Here is a 15,881-nt window from a genome sequence, read left to right as displayed (position 1 = left end):
TAAATAATAAAAAAAAACTTTCAGACATTCCTCTTCTCTACTGGAGCCCTTAGCTCAAAACGTGCCAAAAGACACCTGAGAATGCATACTTTAGACTAAAACACGTTTAATAATTCACATAAAGAAAATACTTGGACAAACACAGGTCATAAATTAGGGTAACAATTTAAGGCTGTGAAACAAAAGACAGGCCGTCAAAATATCACTCAGAAAGAAGAAATGACTGATGGGTCAAGACGTCATCAGTAAAATGGTAGCTCCGTTTGTTTGTTTGTTTTAATTTGACGCTCATAAAAATCAGGCAGAGCTTGGATCATATCATTGCAGTTGCCATCTTGACTTTTTTGACCTTACATATGTAAAAAGTTAGCACCCACTCCTAGAAGAATGAAATATTTTGAGGAACATTTAAAAAGGCAGAATAGGATATTTCTCTAAACGAGAAAAGAAGAAACATGCTCTTAAAAGACAGAAAGCAGACTCAGTCTCCCTGCCCCCAAGCATAAACTGAGGAGTCCAGCTTTTAGAAATCCAGTTTTGGTAATCCATTCAGAAAGACTGGGTCAAGAGAGAAACTACAGATAAGCCGCAAACAAAAGGCGGACCAAATTAGCTCAGCCAAGCACCTAGGATTTGCATTTCCTCTTTTGCCTGTAGAGCCAGCTATGACCCCTACATAACCTCTACATGACACCCATAGGAATCTGACAACAGCCAATAGAATACATGTTCTTGCACAGGAACAGCAAGCTCAAATACAAAGCCCAAAGAAGGTATAAACCCAGCCACTCTCAACTCCATTTGGTCAGCTGCCCAGGACCTCAAACCCATGTGGTTCTGCTTCACCCATAAACCATCTTTCCAAACAGCCTCTGTGTTTCCCGTGTCTTTCTCCCAGCCTGGAAGTGAACCAGATAGATATTTTTTTCCCACACCTAGGGGACACTTCCTGGAGGGATGTTTCAGAGTCAGGTTTATGAGGGAAAAGGACAATTAGGTTTTGCATTTTGGGAAAAAGAGGTTCAAGTAACTCCCAGAGCCCGCCCACTTAATGAATTCATTCATCCATGAAGACGGAATTTGGGCTTTATTAGTACCCTAACCCTGATTCAATGGGGCCTTCTGTGAGTTTTGATGGTGTGAGTTTTTTTGTGTGAGTTTTGATGTTAGGGGTTTGACAACTGTGGTACCGGCAGTCCTCGACTTACAAACACAATTGGGACTAGAATGTTCTGTTGCTAAGCAACATGATCGCTAAGTGAGACATGCCCAATTTTACAATCTTTTCCCCATGGTTCTTAAAAGAATCACTACAGTTGTTAAGTCAATGGACATGGTTGTTGAGAGAATCCAGCTTCCTCCATTAATGTTGCTTATCGGACGTAAGCTTGGAAGGTTGCAAGTAACCACCACGCTGTAGATTCCTGGGATGCTACAACCATCATAAATACAGGCAGACCTCGACTTACAACCACAATTAAAAAATTTTCCAGTGTTGGAGCATTCACAACTTCTGAAGGCAAGTTGTTCCACTTATTAATTGTTCTAACTGTCAGGAAATTTCTCCTTAGTTCTAAGTTGCTTCTTTCCTTGATCAGTTTCCACCCATTGCTTCTTGTTCTACCCTCAGGTGCTCTGGAGAACAGCCCGACTCCCACTTCTCTGTGGCAGCCCCTGAGATATTGGAACACTGCTATCATGTCTCCCCTGGTCCTTCTTTTTGTTAAACTAGACATACCCAGTTCCTGCAACCGTTCTTCATATGTTTTATCCTCCAGTCCCCTAATCATCTTTGTTGCTCTTCTCTGCACTCTTTCTAGAGTCTCAACATCTTTTTTACATCGTGGTGACCAAAACTGGATGCAATATTCCAAGTGTGGCCTTACCAAGGCATTATAAAGTGGTACTAACACTTCACGTGATCTTGATTCTATCCCTCTGTTTATGCAGCCCAGAACTGTGTTGGCTTTTTTAACAGCTGCTGCACACTGCTGGCTCATATCTAAATGGTTATCCACTAGGACTCCAAGATCCCTCTCACAGGTACTACTATTGAGCAAGGTACCACATATACGGTACTGGTGCATTTTGTTTTTTTGGCCTAAATGTAGAACCTTACTTTTTTCACTGTTGAATTTCATTTTGTTAGATAGCGCCCAATGTTCAAGTCTGTCAAGATCTTTCTGTAACTTGAGCCTATCTTCTGGAGTGTTGGCTATTCCTGCCAGCTTGGTGTCATCTGCAAATTTGATGAGTTCCCCATCTATCCCCTCGTCCAAGTCATTGATGAAGATGTTGAAGAGTACTGGGCCTAAAACAGAGCCTTGGGGTACTCCACTGCATACTTCCCTCCATGTGGATGTAGTTCCGTTGAGGACTACACGTTGAGTGCGTTGGTCAGCCAGTTACGAATCCATCTGGTGGTGGTGCTGTCTAACCCACATTTTCTACTTTATCTAGTAGTAGGTTATGGTCTACTTTATCATATGCTTTAGTGAAGCCCAAGTAAATTATATCAACAGCATTCCTCTGGTCTACTAATTTTGTCATTTTGTCAAAGAATGCGATAAGATAAGTCTGGCATGATCTGTGTTTGACAAACCCATGTTGGATTTTGGTTATTACATTGTTTGCTTGTAGGTGGTCGGTGATTCGTTGCTTGATTATCTTTTCCAGAATCTTCCCGGTATTGAGGTCAGACTGATAGGTCTGTAGTTTCCTGGATCTGTTTTTCCTTTTTGAAGATGGGAACTACATCAGCTCTTTTCCAGTCCTCTGGCAGCTCCCCTGTGCTCCAGGATCTTTGAAAGATATAGTTCAGTGGTTCTGAGATCACGTCTGCCAGTTCCTTCAGAACCTTGGGGTGTAATCCATCCGGTCCTGGTGATTTGAACACGTCTAGGGTAGACAGGTGTTCACTTACCATTTTCTTCCCTATTTTAACTTGTGTTTCTAATCTGTTTTTTGTAGTGCTGTTTTTGATAGGTTGGATTGTTTTTTCCTTTTGTGTAAAGACAGATGCAAAATATGAGTTAAGTAGATCTGCTTTCTCCCTGTTGCTTGTCATCTTCTTGCCACTTTCAGCCCAACATTTCTGTTGCTAAGTGAAACATTTGTTAAGTGACTTTTGCCCCATTTTATGACCTTTCCTTGGCACAGTTGTTAAGTGAATCGCTGCCGTTGTTAAGTTAGTAACATGGGTCTGGCTTCCCCATTGACTTTGCTCATTAGAAGGTTGCAAAAGGGGATCACGTGACCCTGGGACACTGCGACCGTCATAAATAGGGGTCAGTTGCCAAGCACCTGAATTTTGATCACGTGACATAGAGATGCTACAATGGTCCTAACCGTGAAAAACGGTCATAAGTCACTTTTTTCAGTGCTGTTTTAACTTTGAACGGTCACTAAATGAATTGTTGTAAGTCAAGGGCCATGTTGTGACCCAGGCCCAAGTAGGTAGCAGTAAACGCAGTCAGTTCAAAAACAAACAGACTTTATTAGAACAGCTGAGAATTAACTCATTCTCAGCATCATCCAAACTAAATCAAAGCAAATTCTTCATAAAACAATTGCTTCAGTCTTATCACCAACTTTGGTCTAATTAGGCAAACCGCCAACAAGAAATAAATGCAGCAAGACAAGAAACAATTCTATCAACATTGTTTTCCGACAAAGAGCCCAAACGCCGTTGCTGGTCTTTTAAGCCTTATGGGAGAGGCCAATCATCTCTTGGCCCTACTCCCGAGTCGTCCTCTTTGCTTGAGCTGCTCTTGCCTTCTGGCAGCTCTTCGTGCATTAGGAACAAGCTCCTCCTGTCCCTCTTCCTCACTACTGTCAACCTCTGGAGGCTCTGGAGTCCGCACCTCACTCCCCGATGGCCCTGGCCCCATCTCTGCCTCCGATGCAGAGTCTTCATCTGGGCCTTCCCCAGCCTCCAGGACTGGCTCATGTTCTCAGCCTCATCGCTGTCCGACTCCATTGCTAGCTCCGCAGGCTGCTGGTGGACCACAACAGGCTACCTGTAAAATGATGGCTGCCAAGCACCCGAATTTTGATCTGATGACTGTGGAGAAGCTGGGATGGTCCTAAGTGCGAGGACTGATCATAAACTGTTACTTTCAGCACAGTTCAGTGGTGAAATCCTGATGGTTCTGTTCCACTCGCGCGAGACGGTAGCCCCAGCGGCATGTAGTTCGGTGTACTGGTAGCGGCAGCAGTGCGAAGCTCCGCCCACCCACCCGGATGTCATTATTTCCTGGTTTTTAACCCTCTGCGCATGTGCAAAGCCTTCTGCGCATGCACAGAGGGTCAAAAATTGGACGTGATGATGGGGCACTTCTGAACCGGTAGGAAAGTAGATTTCACCCCTGGTGCAGTTGAAACCAAAATTACAACTTCGTCGAGAATTACTTGTATTAAGATGTTCACTTTCCCTCAAGTTGCAATTGAGGCAAAGATGATTTTTTAAAAAGAAGCATCAAAATTATTACGGTAAATACTTATTTTAGATCGTTGATGTATGTTATGTATATTTTGTTAAAATATTCTGAACCATGAATTTTCATGTCTTTTAAGTCGCTGATTAATATTTGGGGGGGGGGGGGAAACAGGATAGGTTGCATCCAGAACTGATGAAGTCTACAAACAGAGCAATCTGCTCGGTGAATGTTCGGATGCAAACGAGATATAATATTATACTGTTGATTGTATTATTGCCATTATAAAATACAGGAGGAAGAAGTTCCTACTCTAACATAATTAACATTTAGAAATGCAGCGAAGGGAAACAAACCGGAGAAGAAATAAATGATGTGGTTGAGCCAACAGAGAAGAAACAACACTTGGATGACCATCTTTGATACAAAATCTTATAGAGAAAGTGGGGGCTAAGGCATTAAGGTCTCCATAGCACCTGAAAGCAGAACAAGAAGCAAAGGAAACCAATCAAGAAGAGATCCAACCTAGAACTAAGAAAAACATTTCTGACAGTGAGAACAATTAACCAGTGGAACGGCTTTCCACCAGAAGTTGTAGATGCTCCATCACTGGAGGTTTTCAAGAAGAGACTGGACAGCCGCTTGCCCAGAATGTCCTAGGGTCTCCTGCTGGAGCCGGAGTTGGTTTGAAGACCTCAAAAGTCCCTTCCAACTCTCTGTTAAGGTTTTCACCATGAGGCTGCAGCTAGTCCAGAATGTAGCTGCACGGGTGATTGAGGGAGCTACACGTTGCTCCCATGTAACACCACTCCTACGCAGTCTGCACTGGCTTCCTGTGGTCTTTCGGGTGCGCTTTAAGATTTTGGTTACCACCTTTAAAGTGCTCCATGGCTTAGGACCCGGGTACTTACGGGACCGCCTGCTGTTACCTTATGCCTCCCACCGACCCGTATGCTCACACAGAGAGGGTCTACTCAGGGTGCCGTCCGCCAAACAATGTCGGCTGGCGGCCCCCACGGGTCGGGCCTTCTCTGTTGGAGCTCCTACGCTTTGGAACGAACTTCCCCCTGGTTTACGCCAAGTGCCTGATCTTCGGACCTTTCGCCGTGAGCTGAAAATGCATTTATTTATTCAAGCGGGACTGGCTTAAAAGTTTTATTAAATTTTAATTGGGGTTATTTATGAATTTTAGGGTTTTAAATTTTTTAAATTTCGGCCATCTTTGTAATATGCTTGGTTTTAAGTTTCTGTTTTAATGTGTATATTGTGGGTTTTTATTATCTGGCTGTACACCGCCCTGAGTCCTTCGGGAGAAGGGCGGTATAAAAATCTAATAAAATAAATAAATAAATAAAATATACAAGGAAGCAAGGGAAAAACGTTGACCACACCCAAGTCTTGCCCAAAGAATCATCAGCCACACCAGGCCAATATATGTTCTATGTCCAAGCAGGAGAAATGCTTCTTTCTGATGTCTTCATTATTAAAGATTTTCAAGAAAATGCTGGACAGCCATTTGTCTAAGATGCTCTAGGTCAGGGCTGTCAAACTCGATTTCATTCAGGGTTGTGTTTGACTTCAGAGGGCCAGTGTGTGGGGGGAGGGGGGGTTGTGGTGGACATGGCCGGGGTGTCCATGGCCATGGTGGGCATTTGACACAGGCTCAAGTTGAGAGGTGGGTTTCAGCAGGTTCTGACCAGTTCTGGAGAACCAGTAGCGGAAATTTTGAGTAGTTTGGAGAACCGGTAAATACCACCTCTGGCTGGCCCCGCCTCCATCTATTCTCTGCCTCCCAAGTCCCAGCTGATTGGGAGGAAATGGGGATTTTGCAGTAACCTTCCCCTGGAGTGGGGTGGGAATGGAGATTTTACAGTATCCTCCCCTTGCCATGCCCACCAAGCCACACCCACCAAGCCACACCCACAGAACCGGTAGTAAAATATTTTGAAACCCACCACTGCTCAAGATGCATTTTTTTCCCCTTCTCTTCTTTCTTTCCACAATTGTTTACTATAACCCTTTTCCTAATTCCTCTACCAAATATTACCGGCAAACATTTATTACTTATTCTTCATACTCAATTAAACTTTTTATTTCTAAATGTATACCCCATTGTTTAATAGTAAATTGCTTTTCCAGGCAGAAAAGCTACTTATACTATTGTATTTTTTATTATTCAACTAATGATAAAAATACTATAGCATAAATAACATGATAATACAAGATCTAAAAGCAGAGGTAAATTTTTCAGGAGACTCAACAGAAAGGGCTGTCGATTATAGATTGTTGATGGTAGATTAAATGGACCTAGGTATTTTTGCCCTGAATAGAGGGGTGGACTAGAAGATCTCCTTCCATCCCACAGATTCTCTGATACCAGGGTCTGTATTGTTCAATAGCAGCACAACTACCACTCCTGAGCAGAAAGATCTTCTGCTTGCCAATTTCGCCCACCTAAACATTCTGGTATAGCTAATAAACGGCCTTCAAAGCTCCAAGAACAACAAACGCAGGAATTCTGTTTAATAAGAACAAGTACGCTGAGATTTCAAGACTAATGAGAGGTCTCATTTGTAAAGGCTACCAGGGAACAGTTAATTTACTAGCTGGCTAATGTTCTTCTCCTGAACGTCCTTTTAAAAAAAAAGCACACACAAAGAAACCAAACCTTTCATAAATGATATATATTGGATTGTTGCCCAGTAAGGAAATATCAGTTATGAATAATGTTTCTACCTCCATCATTGTCAGCGTTTTAATATTCCTAATTACTTATAAAAGCTATGATATTCAAGGTAGGAAAATCCTCTAGCTTTAAATCTTTAAAAAAAAGGATCCCACAATTATCCTTGTCCTAAATCATTTGATGCCGTTTACGGTAGCTGTGCAGAAGTAGCGGACATGACTTGCATTTCCAGGTCTATTCAGATTTTATTTATATATTAATTGATTGGATTTATATATTTATTTGGTGTATTATTTGTATCCTACTGCACATTTCAGGAGCTCAAGGCAACTTAGAAAAGACCTTAGCCTTCCCGGTCATACCTCTTGTAAGAAAGGCTGAATTGGATAAGAGTGCCTAAAATCTCCAGTGAATTTACCGAACTAATACTGGGGTCTCCCAGTTCCTATTCCAGCACCCTCCACACTACATCTGATTGGCTCTTGGGCTGAGAGAAAGCGTAAAGTCAACCAATGAGCTTCTGTAGGTAAGGAGGGACTAGATTTTGGATTTCCCTATTCCTGGTCCAGGAACTTCACCACTAGCCATAATGGCTCTTGGTTTGAAAGCAGTGGTGAAATTCAGCTGGTTCTATCCAGATCGGACAAACCGGTAGCGCTGGGAGGCTCCGCCCACCCACCCAGACGTCATCATGTCCTGTTTTTGACCCTCTGCGCCTGCGCAGAAGGCTCTGTGTGAACCAGTAGCAAAGGTAAGTGAATTTCACCCTGGTTGAGAGCAAGTTGCTCCCACGAGGGAATCTCTAAGGTTGAGGAGAGTTTAGAATTTAAGTCTTCCTCCTTCAATCTCTTCACCATCATCCTTTATTGGCTCTCTGGTTTTTTGTTTTTTTTTAACCATGTCCGGAAGCTCTAAGGATGTGGGATCAACTGGAGAAGAAGGCATTGCCAAAGCTGCCTTTAACTGTCAAAGGATCTTTGGCTCTTCTCATGGCTCCTTTCTATACCCCTTCCCCAGGACCATAGTGCCATCATTAGCCACCTGGCTTCCTATAAGCATTACTCTGAACAGATGGACCCCATATCTTTGCTACCAACCTGCCTTCCACTGAGGACCTGTATACTGCACGAGTCAAAAAGAGGGCTGTGGAAATATTTAGACTCCTCGCATCCTGGACGTAAACTGTTTCAACTCCTACCCTCAAAACGACGCTATAGAGCACTGCACACCAGAACAACTAGACACAAGAACAGTTTTTTCCCGAAGGCCATCACTCTGCTATACAAATAATTCCCTCAACACTGTCAAACTATTTACTAAATCTGCACTACTATTAATCTTCTCATCGTTCCCATCACCCATCTCCTTCCACTTATGACTGTATGACTGTAACTTGTTGCTTGTATCCTTACGATTTATATTGATATTGTTTCTTGATTGCTTATTTGTACCCTATGACTATCATTAAGTGTTGTACCTTAGAATTCTTGATGAACGTATCTTTTCTTTTATGTACACTGAGAGCATATGCACCAAGACAAATTCCTTGTGTGTCCAATCACACTTGGCCAATAAAAAATTCTATTCTATTCTATTCTATTCTATTCTATTCTATTCTATTCCATTCCATTCCATTTCCTATCCTATTGTTCTGTCTCCGTCCTCACTCTGGAGTAATAAGCTGGCCTACAGCCAGTGGGTTCATGGCTCCTATCAGTCCTGGCCAAGAAAACGCAGCTGCCTGCCAAAAAGTTCAAACAGATTAAGACTTCAGCTCACTTCAACACGGTTCAGCTAATTTGCTTCCTGTGGAACTGAGAGCAGTCCCAAAGCTCATTATATATCCTGTGGGGTGGGGCTCCTGCCCCACCCTTCCCTTTGATGACACCGCCTCTCTAATCTTCTGAAGTGCGGGTCGATCCAGGCTTGATTATTATGATTATCAGCTGTGTCTGAAGGCGTAGCCTGAGGAAGGGAGGAATCAGGGGATGTTGGCCTCATTACGTCCTCCGATTGGCCTGGTTCTGGCTCCTGGAGCCGGGCCAAAGGAATCAGTGCTTCTGAGGTAAGCCTTACCGGCCCTTCCCCCTCACTCTCGGAGTCAGTTTCGGGCATGGGGCCAGGTTTGGGGTCTGGAGCCACAACACCTATCCTATCCTATCCTATCCTATCCTATTCCATTCCATTCCATTCCATTCTATTCCATTTCCTATTCTATTCTATTCTATCTAATGCCCGATGGGCCATTAGGAGAAACATTCAGTTTAGCCTTATTCAGATGGCCAAGCCGGTTGAATTAAAGCAAAGGAGATGACAGCTTCCCCTTGAGTTCCTGCTTGGGTGGTTTCAACACCAAAAGGAGCTCTTGAGTTTCCCCTAAATCCAGAGCTGGCCCTGGATTGGCGGCCATTTTACAATCCCCACCTTTGCACCACAAGGAAGAAGGCTAAAGAGTCGCACCAGAGAGTCAATTCTTTCTCCTCAATGCCTTACTATACTGACTCCAGGTTTTCCCCCCCCTGCTAAGCTAAAAATCTTAAAATCTTATATACAAAGTAAAAAGACCCATTGCCTTCACGGGCAAAACTAAAAAAATAATAAAGAATCGCAAACAGAAGAGAAGATGATGAAAAGGGTAATTCAGAAGAGCAAGAGACTTCTGGCCAATATTTCATCATCATTTTTACAGGAGGCTTTTTAAAAGCTCTCCAATAATAGCGACTCAGTATTTCATGCAAACTTCCTTGTTCTTTCCAGCCTTCTTTTGAGCATCCCCATTTATTTATTTATTTATTTATTTATTTATTGGGGGCGGGGGGTGCGTTTTCTTTTCTTCTCATAATTTTCTCATAATTCCTAATTCATAATCTTCTCATAAAATTCATAATAAAATAAAATAAAATAATAATAATAATAATAAAATAAAATAAATAAATAAAATAAAATAATAAATAAATAAATAAATAAATAAATAAAATAATTCCTAATTCATAATCTTCTCATAAAATTCATAATAAAATAAAATAAAATAATAATAATAATAAAATAAAATAAATAAAATAAAATAAAATAAAATTCATAATCTTAAATAATAAAATAAATAATAAAATTCATAATCTTCTCATCGTTCCCATCACCAATCTCTTTCCACTTATGACTGTATGACTGTAACTTTGTTGCTGGCAATCCTTATGATTTATATTGATATAGTGACCATCATTTGTGTTGTAAATGTTGTACCTTGATGAAGGTATCTTTTCTTTTATGTACACTGAGAGCATATGCACCAAGACAAATTCCTTGTGTGTCCAATCACACTTGGCCAATAAAATTCTATTCTAGTCTATTAAGATCAGAAAATGTAATAACCTTAAAGTGTTGTCTGCTTTGGTTTTTGTTATGCAGGCAGGGAGAAATCAGGTACTGCCCTGTAGAGAACCATGTGCTTTTCTCACCAAAGGTCCCAGATTCAAGTCATGCCTGGAATGGCAGCCGAGCGTTACCCAGAAGTCTGTTGTCTTTCCTGCATCGTTGGTGCACAGGTAGTCCTCGACTTGCAACCACCATTGAGCCCAGAATTTATGTTGCTAAGTGAGAAATTCCTTATAAGTGAGTTTTGGCCCATTTTAAACTTTTCTTGCCACAATTTGTTAAGCGAATCACTGCGTTTGTTAAATTAGTAACACCGTTGTTAAGTGAACCTGGCTTCCATATTGATAAGGTCGCAAAAAGGAATCACGTGACCCCAGAACACTGCAACCGTCATAAATGTGAGTCGGTTGTCAAGCATCCGAATGTAAGTCATGTGACCATGAGTTCCACATTCTGTAAGAAATGTGTCCCTCTTCTTTTTTCCTTATGGCCATTTTGGATTCTCTCAGAAAGAGCCTCCACTAGCGATTCTCTTTTCTGCCTCCTCTGTCATCTCTATCTTAGTCCACCGGCACGACCACACTGGATGTGGAGAGGAGTTGAGTCACGTAGGCCCAAGATCCAGATGGATCTTGACAGACTTGAACCCTGGGCCCGATCTAACAAAATGAAATTCAGTGTAGAGAAAAGTAAAGTCTTACATTTAGGCAACAAAAACCAAAAGGAAACATATATACTGTGTTTTGGTCCACTAGCAACCTGCGGAGCTGGCAACGGAGTCGGACAGCGATGAGGCTGAGGAAGAACATGGGCCAATCCTGGAGGCTGGGGAAGGCCCAGATGAGGGCTCTGCTTTGGAGGCTGAGGTGGGGACAAGGCCATCGGGGAATGAAGTGCGGACTCCAGAACTTCCAGAGGCTGACAGTAATGAGGCAGAGGAACAGGAGGAGCCTGTTCCTAATGCACGGATGAGAAGAGCTGCTAGAAGGCAAGAGCAGCTCAAGCAAAAAGGACGACTCGGAAGTAGGGCCAAGAGTGACTGGCCCCTCCCATAAGGCTTAAAACAGACCAGCAACAGAGTTTGGACTCTTTGCCGGAAAACAACGTTGATAGCTTCGTCTTGTTGCATTTATTTTGTATTGGTGTCTTCTGAACTTTTGCCAAGGAAGGCCTTTGGCAGTTTGCCTAATTGGACGTAGGTTGGTAATAGAACTTTGTGTTGGGAGGAATTTGCTTTAATTTAGTTGAACTATGCTGAGAATGAAGTAATTCTCAGCTGTTCGAATAAAGTTTGTTTGTTTTTACACTGACTGAGTTTCCTACTACCTACTGGGGCCTGGGTCACAACAGACTGGGTGAAACCAGGCTTAATAGCAGTGACTGAGAGCGGGATCTTGGAGTCTTAGTGGACAACCAGCTAAATATGAGCTAACAGTGTGCGGTGGCAACCAAAAAAAGCCAACACAATCCTAAATTGCATTAACAGAGAGATACAATCAAGATCAAGGGAGGTACCGATACCCCTCTATAAAGCCTTAGTAAGACCACACCTAGAGTCCGGCATCCAGTTTTGGTCACCAAGTTGAACTGAAGCCATGACCTCAAATGACAAATGACCACCAAAGGTCAGAGCAGCATCTGGGGAGAACGTCTCAGAAGAATTACCCTATTATCCTCATCCTTGTTGGAGGTACTTGTCAAAATTTCTGATCGATAGTGCAAATAGGAGGTAGTGAATTTAATAACTCTTTTTTCTCCCTCCCATGGAACCAAGCTGTTTCTAGCAGAGTTAACAAGCTTTGTTTCATTATAACAGTGACAGATACAGCGTCGCAGTTTGCATAACACACCCCTCTTGACTTTGGGTGCCGCACTAGACTTCTGCTTTAGCAAAAAAAAAAAAAAAGTCACAGAGCCAGCAAATATACAACTCACTTGCCAATTAAAAAGGTGTTACATGAATTAGGGCTTTTGCAAAAAAAAAAAAAAAAAGGATTTGAAGGCAGCAGATAAACCTGACTCTTTCCATAGGAAACAGCCAAACGGCTGACCGTGAATCAGACAATTTTACACAAGGAGACACACACACAAAGACACACACAACCCACACACACACACACGTGTGCGCGCAAACCTTTTCGCCCGGGAAAAATAAGGCCACATATCACAAGAAGCAAAACTTCAAAATAGCTCCTGCACAGTTCAGAGACCTTAAATAGGTCAGTGCTTTGCCGTGGCTGACACAGAATTGGACTCGGCCCAGGTAAAAGGTGTTTTAGAGGTTTGTGAGACAGTTCCTGGAAAAAGGGATAATTCAGGCTGACGGGGAGAGGAGAAGAATAAGTGTCTCATGTGGTTCACCCAGGATCTTGGCACAGATACGAGCTAATGAGCACCTGTAGCCTCTTTGTCCAGCCACGCTGCATTTTGCAATCATACCAACCACCAGTTCTCTGTTTGCAGAAAAAATCCCACCATATCTCACCTAGAAAGCAGAATGGATCCCCGAGAAGGGAAGAGAGCCAGGTTTTCTCTGCAGCGGCTCAGCCGCGAGCGAAGCGGTTTGGACACCGAACAATGAATGACTAATAGTGGAGGGATGACATTTTTAAAAAACGACTTTGCAGAAAAGTATCTAAGAATAAAACCTCGGCTTTCTTGGAACGATCCTTATCTCAAAAATAGAAACGCGGCATTTTAAGGAAGGGATTTATCACGGAGAGCATCCACTCCGAAGACAGCGCTTCCCCGGTTTGAAACCTAAGCCACACGCTTGGGGAAGGCAGGTTATTTCATAATTACGGGATGCCGAGGCAACTCGGCTCTTCAACTCACCACTGGAGCAGTCCGGACCTCCCCATCCAGGTTCACAGTGACAGGTGTCTGGAGACACACACCGTCCATGGACGCATTCTTCAGTGCAGAGAGCTACGGACAGAAAGAGAGACACATTATCTCAGTGTCACAGGCCAGAAAAGCTGGCATAATACCATTTGTCAGTTTTGGAAGGCAATTTTCCTTTTGCTTCTTAACTCCCACATATTTTAGCTGGGGAAGTTGGGAGGGGTTGTTGTTGGAGCAGTAGAAAGTTAGTCATAACAACATTCCGTATTCAAGGACTTTTGCCTGCGTCTGATGTAGACTGCCTGTAGACTGTATCCAATTGAGTGTGAAGAGTTGATTGGACAATGTGATGAACTTGTGGGTGTGGGGCAGGGCTGTGAACTGTCAACTGGGTGGGGAAAACCAGGAAGCTTTCAGTTTCGGGTTTTCCCAGCTGTGCCAACATGACATCTCTAATAACTTGGAACTTTGAGGAACCTCAAGCCTCAGAGCTTTATTTCGTTGAGGGTGTTCCTTGGAACCCTAAAAACCATGTTTCCCCCAAAATAAGACTCTGTCTTATATTTTTGTGAACCCCGAAATAAGCACTTGGCCTTATTTTCGGGGAGGTCCTATTATTTTGGGGCGCATGGGGCAAGATGGGGCTCCTTTTGCTGTCTTACCTGAGTTCCAGCTCTCTCTCCCTAACCAGAGGAAATGGCGGGACCCAGTTGTGCATGCGGTTAAATATTTTCAAGGAGGGCTTATTTTCAGGGGGTGGGCTTATTTTAACACATGCGCTCAAAAGCCTGATTGGGCTTATTATCAGGGGATGTCTTGTTTTTTGGGGAAACAGGGTATGTGTATGCTGTTAATAAAATTTCAAGCAATCTCATTCGCTCTTTTTTTAAAAAATTCCAAGAATTTAAATTCAAATTTTAGCTGGAAGGCTAAAATCCAGGAAGCCCTCACTGGCACTTCTGCTCAACAACTATAACATCGATTCCCATTGGAAAGCCAAACAGGTCCCTTAGCACCCAGTTATAGGAAGACATATCAATAAGTCCACAAAAATGGTGACAGGCTTTGAAGTACCACATCAGGAATGGACAATCCTGGATAGGATTCCCCCCTCAATGGCTTGTTTAAATGGGGTATAGCATCCTCCCCTCAGTGTGAACGCAAGGCCCCACATTAAAGTGTAGATCAGAGGTCTCCAACCTTGGCAACTTTTACACTCATACCAACCACCAGTTCTCTGTTTGCAGAAAAAATCCCACCATATCTCACCTAGAAAGCAGAATGGATCCCCGAGAAGGGAAGAGAGCCAGGTTTTCTCTGCAGCGGCTCAGCCGCGAGCGAAGCGGTTTGGACACCGAACAATGAATGACTAATAGCGGAGGGATGACATTTTTAAAAAACGACTTTGCAGAAAAGTATCTAAGAATAAAACCTCGGCTTTCTTGGAACGATCCTTATCTCAAAAATAGAAACGCGGCATTTTAAGGAAGGGATTTATCACGGAGAGCGTCTACTCCGAAGACAGCGCTTCCCCGGTTTGAAACCTAAGCCACACGCTTGGGGAAGGCAGGTTATTTCATAATTACGGGATGCCGAGGCAACTCGGCTTTTCGACTCACCGCTGGAGCAGTCCGGACCTCCCCATCCAGGTTCACAGTGACAGGTGTCTGGAGACACACACCGTCCATGGACGCATTCTTCAGTGCAGAGAGCTACGGACAGAAAGAGAGACGCATTACCTCAGTGTCACATGCCAGAAAAACTGGCGTAATACCATTTGTCAGTTTTGGAAGGCAATTTTCCTTTTGCTTCTTAACTCCCACATATTTTAGCTGGGGAAGTTGGGAGGGAGTTGTTGTTGGAGCAGTAGAAAGTTAGTCATAACAACATTCCGTATTCAAGGACTTTTGCCTGCGTCTGATGTAGACTGCCTGTAGACTGTATCCAATTGAGTGTGAAGAGTTGATTGGACAATGTGATGAACTTGTGGGTGTGGGGCAGGGCTGTGAACTGTCAACTGGGTGGGGAAAACCAGGAAGCTTTCAGTTTCGGGTTTTCCCAGCTGTGCCAACATGACATCTCTAATAACTTGGAACTTTGAGGAACCTCAAGCCTCAGAGCTTTATTTCATTGAGGGTGTTCCTTGGAACCCTAAAAACCATGTTTCCCCCAAAATAAGACTCTGTCTTATATTTTTGTGAACCCCGAAATAAGCACTTGGCCTTATTTTCAGGGAGGTCCTATTATTTTGGGGCGCATGGGGCAAGATGGGGCTCCTTTTGCTGTCTTACCTGAGTTCCAGCTCTCTCTCCCTAACCAGAGGAAATGGTGGGGCCCAGTTGTGCATGCGGTTAAATATTTTCAGGGAGGGCTTATTTTCAGGGGGTGGGCTTATTTTAACACATGCGCTCAAAAGCCTGATTGGGCTTATTATCAGGGGATGTCTTGTTTTTGGGGAAACAGGGTATGTGTATGCTGTTAATAAAATTTCAAGAACCTCATTCGCTCTTTTTTTTAAAAATTCCAAGAATTTAAATTCAAAT

The 15,881-nt window shown here is 43.0% G+C and overlaps 1 protein-coding gene across 1 annotated transcript in view; it reads right to left on the bottom strand.

Moving 5' to 3' along the window:
* The window catches only part of MEGF11 (multiple EGF like domains 11), a 590,966-nt gene that overhangs the window by 526,498 nt on the left and 48,587 nt on the right, over window positions 1-15,881 (bottom strand). Inside the window, exon 3 of the mRNA XM_058156456.1 lies at window positions 14,958-15,050. Within this exon, the coding sequence (XP_058012439.1) occupies window positions 14,958-15,050 (93 nt within the window). The remainder of the gene's footprint in view (window positions 1-14,957; window positions 15,051-15,881) is intronic.

The sequence above is a fragment of the Ahaetulla prasina genome, chromosome 13, assembly GCF_028640845.1.
Source record: "Ahaetulla prasina isolate Xishuangbanna chromosome 13, ASM2864084v1, whole genome shotgun sequence".
NCBI classification, from domain to species: Eukaryota; Metazoa; Chordata; class Lepidosauria; order Squamata; family Colubridae; genus Ahaetulla; species Ahaetulla prasina.
The sequence above is the reverse complement of the archived record's forward strand: the minus strand, read 5'-3'. Positions and strand labels throughout refer to the sequence as shown.